This window comes from Lepidothrix coronata, unplaced genomic scaffold (assembly GCF_001604755.1).
Source record: "Lepidothrix coronata isolate B3197 unplaced genomic scaffold, Lepidothrix_coronata-1.0 Scaffold285, whole genome shotgun sequence".
NCBI lineage: Eukaryota > Metazoa > Chordata > Aves > Passeriformes > Pipridae > Lepidothrix > Lepidothrix coronata.
Window position 1 is genome coordinate 662,097 of NW_016690465.1, and position 5,085 is coordinate 667,181.

General features: G+C 65.9%; 1 protein-coding gene across 1 annotated transcript in view; it reads right to left on the reverse strand.

Moving 5' to 3' along the window:
- Positions 1–264: 264 nt before the first annotated feature.
- LOC108508202 (D-threo-3-hydroxyaspartate dehydratase-like) overlaps positions 265–5,085 on the reverse strand; it is a 9,542-nt gene continuing 4,721 nt past the window's right edge. The window contains exons 3-8 of the mRNA XM_017836820.1: positions 4,757–5,037; positions 3,225–3,411; positions 1,915–2,036; positions 1,632–1,821; positions 1,448–1,553; positions 265–1,359 (exon numbers count right to left, since the gene is read on the reverse strand). Coding sequence (XP_017692309.1) covers positions 1,270–1,359; positions 1,448–1,553; positions 1,632–1,821; positions 1,915–2,036; positions 3,225–3,411; positions 4,757–5,037 — 976 coding nt within the window. The 3' untranslated portion in view covers positions 265–1,269. The remainder of the gene's footprint in view (positions 1,360–1,447; positions 1,554–1,631; positions 1,822–1,914; positions 2,037–3,224; positions 3,412–4,756; positions 5,038–5,085) is intronic.

Below are 5,085 nucleotides of genomic sequence, written 5' to 3' on the forward strand. Positions count from 1 at the left end.
GTTCAGCCCCGCTCGGCCCCGTTCGCTCCCGCTCGGTCCCGGTCCGGTCCCGTTCGCTCCCGGTCCGGCCCCTCTCGTTCCGTCCCGCCCGGGCCGGTCTCAGCTGGGCGTGGCTCCCCCGGGCAGGGCGGGGCGGGGCGCTCCGCCATTGGCTGAGCGTTGCGGGAGGGGAGGGACTAATCTCCAAGCCCCGCCCCTCGCGGCTCCTGGGGACACGGGTTCGAGTCCTGCCCGGGGCGCTCCCAGCGGGACTGGCCCGAACTGGGACTGGGAGCCCCCACCGCCTCCCCACGGCCCTGCCCCCGGGGAAAAGTAGTCTCTGAAAGCGGGAGAAACAGCTTTATTGACCTCTGGTGGGGCCACAGCGCCCTGGGGTGGGCAGAGGGTCTCAGCTGGGTGCAGCGTCCTGGCACGGGTGGGGGGTCTTGGGGTGGGTGCGGGGTCGTGGAGTGGGTGCAGCATCCCGCCTTGGCGTGGGTGCAGGGTTTTGCTGTGGGTGCAGACCCTGACACGGGTGCGGGACCCCAGCGTGGGTGCACAGCCTTGGGGTGGGTGCAGGGTCTGCAGGTGGGACCCTGGCATGGCCCCTGCCGTGGGTGCAGCCCCCCGGTGTGGAGGGTGCAGGACGCTGCCGTGGGCACAGGGGCTTGGCGTGTGTGTGGGGTCTCAATGAGGGGTCTCACGGGTGTGGGGTCTCATTGTGGATGCGGGGTCTTTGTGAGGGTGCAGGGTCTTGGTGTGGGGTCTCCTGGGTGTGGGGTCTCCTGGGTGTGGGGTCTCCTGGGTGCCTGATCTTGGCGTGGGGTCTTGCTGAGGGTGCAGAGCGTCAGTGTGGGCACAGGGTCTCACGGATGAGGGGGCTTGGGGAGGGTGAGGGGTCTCATTGTGGGTGTGGGGTCACGGTGTGGGTGTGGGATCTTGGTGAGGGCACAGGTTCTCATGGTGGAGGGGCTTGGTGTGGGTTAAAGGTCTCATTGTGGGTGTGGGGTCCTAGTGAGGGTGCAGGGCCTCATGGGTGTGGGGTCTCATGATATGGGGTCTCAGTGAGGGTGAGGGGTCTTGATGTGGGTACAGGGTCTAGATGAGGGTGTTGGTGTGGGTGCAGGGTCTTGGTGTGGGTGCAGGGTCTTGGAGGTGCCAGCTTTTGGTGAAGGAACAGGGTCTCCTGGGTGTGGGGTCTCCTGGGTGCAGGGTCTCCATGTGGGTGCAGGGTCTCCATGTGGGTGCAGGGTCTCGGTGTGGGCACATCCCCCTGGTCCCTCTCATCTCTCACCACCCACGGGTGGGGTGCCAGAGCTCCACCACCTTCCCCCCGGCGTGGACGAAGTACACGGGGTGCATGGCAGCCGTGGCACAGGCCTGGGGGGGGGAACACTCAGCCGGGCACGGGGGACACGGGGGGGACACGGGGGGGACACGGGGGGACACGGCAGGGCCGGACACTCACGTGGTACGGGATGAGAGCCAAGGTGCTTCCCACCGGGAACCGCTGGAAATCCAGCTCCCCATCCACGGCCTCCACCTGCCCGTGCTCCTGGGTCAGCCCCACCAGCCTGGGGGGACACACACGGTGTCACCTCCCCATCACATCCCCGCCCGCGTGTCCCCCCCCCGCGCCCCGCGGGGGTCACCTGAGCTGGGGGTGCCCCTCGATGGCGGCGCAGCCCGGGGGTCCCCGGTCGCGGCCGTGCAGGCTCAGGGCCGCCCACCCACAGTCCACCAGCAGCTGCCGGCGGTGGGGGTAGTGCCCGACCACCCTGGTGAGGACACGGATCGCCACCTCCTCCGGCCGGCACGAGCCCAGCTGGGTCTGCTGCAGGTCTGGGCGGGGGGAGAAGAAAGCGCCTGGATGAGCTCGGGGTGTGTCCCACCCCCGGGGGGTCCCGCGCGGCCGGGGGGTCCCGTCCCACTCACCATAGAACAGGTAATTGCCCGGGTGCACCTCGGTGAGCTGCGACATCTCCGGCACCGGGTGGCTGCAGGACGGCGTGGAGCCGATGGTGGCCTCGGGACACGGGATCCCCTCCTGCCGCAGCCTGGGGGCACATCGGGGGGGACCCTCTGAGTGCTCGGGGAGAAACATCACCCGCAGGGGCCGGGGAGAGGGGCCAGAGGCGGGTCCTTCACCCCTGGGCACGGCGGGGAACAAGACCAGGGGTGGCTCCTTCGAGTTTTGGTGCCACGGGAGCAGGACCAGGGGTGGTGATGCCTCAGGGAGCCCCCAGATGTGCCAGGAAGCCCCTCAGATATGCCAGGGAGCCCCCCTAGACACTCAAGGGAACCATCCAGATGTGGCCCCCCCTCCCCCCCCGTATGTTAGGAAGATCCCAAGATGTACTGGGGAGTCAGTCAGATGTGCCCAAATGCCACCCAGATGTGCCAGAGCATCCCTTCTGATGCGCCTGGGACCGTCCCCCGATGTGCCCAAGCATCCCCAGGTGTGCCAGGAATCCCCTCGGATGGGCCAGGACACCCCCAGATGTGAACAGGAGCCCCCAGATGTGCTCCAGTGCCCCCTCAGACTATGCCAGGGCATCCCCAGACACACCTGGGACACTTCCCAGATGTTGCCAGATGTGCCAAAGCACTCCCAGCCATGCCTGGGACCCCTCCCAGCTGTTCCTGGCCCCCCAGATGTGGCAGAGCACCCACCAGCTGTGCTTGGGACCAGCCCCAGATCCCAGATCCTGCCTGGGATCCCTTGCTGATGTTCCCAGCTGTGCCAGAGCAGCTCCCAGCTTCGGGAAAAAGGAGGAATTTGGGGGAGGTGGCCTCCGTTTCCCTCCCCTAAATCGGTGCCACCACGGGCTGGACTGGGCTGGGGACCCCCGGGACGTGCCCCCAGATGGGAACACCCCAGTTCGTGGGGGGATAGGGGGGGTCTGTTTCCCGCCTCCCCCTCCCAGCGGGAACCATCCGGCAGCAATTCCCTCCAGGATGCGAAACCCCGCTGGGATAAAAGGGTGGCGAGGAGGAGGGAGGGGACAATGGCACAGGTCACATCAAAGGTGACATCAAAGGTGCCTGAGCCGCCAACATCCTCCCCGTGCCCCCCGGGGGGGGCTTTGAGGGGCTTTTATGGGGGTCGTTTACATTTACAACCCAACACCGGGATTTTGGAGGGGAGGGGGGACGGGGACGAGGACGTGCCACCCCCCAGCTCGACCCTCGCTCTCCCAAAATGCCGCGATCCGATGCGGCCCCTCCCGGGCGCGGGGACTGACCTGGTGACAAAGGCCAGCACGGCGTTGGTGGTGTCCCTGGCGACGTCCTGCACGGCCGGGATGTCCCCGCAGCCGTAGGTGTTCCCGCAGTGGGCGTAGACCCCCGCCAGCGTCACCACCTCCGGGCACCCCCGGGCGATGGCCCGTGCCAGCTCCAGAGCCTCGGGATCCGTGGGGCGGATTCCCGCTGTTCCCGGGGGGGGGGCACATGGAGGTGGGAGGGGGTTTGGGGTGCCCCGGGTTGGGGGAGATGGTGGGGATGGGGATCGGTGGGATATCACCCCCCCCTTCCCACCACGGAGCATCCTGGCGGTGGGAAGGGTGGGAATGGGGGTGTGGGGGGGATTAAAGGGGTTTGGGCAACCTCTGCCCCTTGGAATGCCCGGAAAAATGACCCTGGAGGGGCTTAGGTGCCCTGTCCTGGTTGAGATGGTGGATCTGAGGGCTTGAGGGACCTGGGACATCCTTCCCCACGGAGCATCCTTGAGGAATGATTTTTGGGCGGGGGTCTTAAATGTCCCCTCCTGGCTGAGACAGATCCGAGGGCTTGGAGGGACTTGGGGCACGGAGCATCCTTGATTAAGGACATTGGGGTGGTCTCAGCTGCCCCATCCTGGCTGGGATGGTGGATCTGGGGGCTCGGGGGGATGCAGGACCTCATTCCCCAAGGAGCAACCTTGAAGAATGACTTCTGGGGGGTCTCGGATGCTCCATCCTGGCTGAGATGGATCCGGGGGCTTGGAGGGACAAGGGACATCCTTCCCCAAGGAGTATCCTTGAAGAATGGCTTTTTTTTAGGGCACCTCAGGTGCTCCTTTGCGGTTGAAATGGTGGATCTGGGGGCTTGGAGGGATAAGGGACATCCTTCCCTAAGAAGGATCCTCGAAGAATGACTTTTGGGGGGTCTCAAATGCCTCAGCCTGGTTGAGATGGTGGGTCTGGGGGGCTTGGAGAGACTTAGGGATCCCTCCCTGTGGAGCATCTTTGAAGATTGGCTTTTTTGGGGGGGTCTTAAATGCCCCATCCTTGTTGAGATGGTGGATCTGGGATCTTAAGGGGACATGGAGACCTCTCCTCATGGAACATCCTTAAAAAATGATTTTGGGGAGGTCTTAAATGCCCCATCCTGATTGAGAGGGAGGGCTTGGAGGGTCCTTGATTAATGACATTGGGGGTGGGCTTAGATCCCCCACCCTCATGGAGGTGGTGGATGTGGGGGCTTGAGGGCCAGGGGGAGCTCTCCTGGTGGATCATCCCTAAGGAGTGATTTTGGGGGGTCTTTAATGCCTCATCCTTGTGGAGATGGTGGATGTGGGGGCTTGAGGGACACGGGGAGCTCTCCTCATGGATCATCCCTATGGAGTGATTCTGGGAGGTTCTCAGCCGCCCCATCCCGACTGGGATGGTGGTTCTGGGGGGCACCCAGCACATCCCACCCCACGGGCCATCCTGGATGGTGAACACCCCCCCGGCAGAGGCCGGGGTGCCCCATCCCCGCCCCCCCAAAGGGTGGGGTGCGGGGGGTCACCTACCCCTGCCGTTCCCGCAGTCCAGCTTGAGCCACACGAGCCAGCGCTTCCCGCCGGGAAGGGGGTTCTGGCGCAGGAGCTCCAGGCCCCGGGGGCTGTCCACGAGCAGCTGGAAGGCCTGGAGCTGCCGGGCCAGGGCGGCACATTCCGGCAGGTGCCACTCCTGCGCCGGGAAGGCGAACAGGATGTCGTCGAAGCCCCCGGCGGCGAAGAAACGCCCCTCGGCCAGCGTGGACACCGCGATCCCGCGGCGAGTCCCGGCCGTGGCCAGCGCTGCCCCTTCCCTGCGAACAGGGAGAGGGGGGGCGGGGGTGTGGGGAGGGGGGAAATGG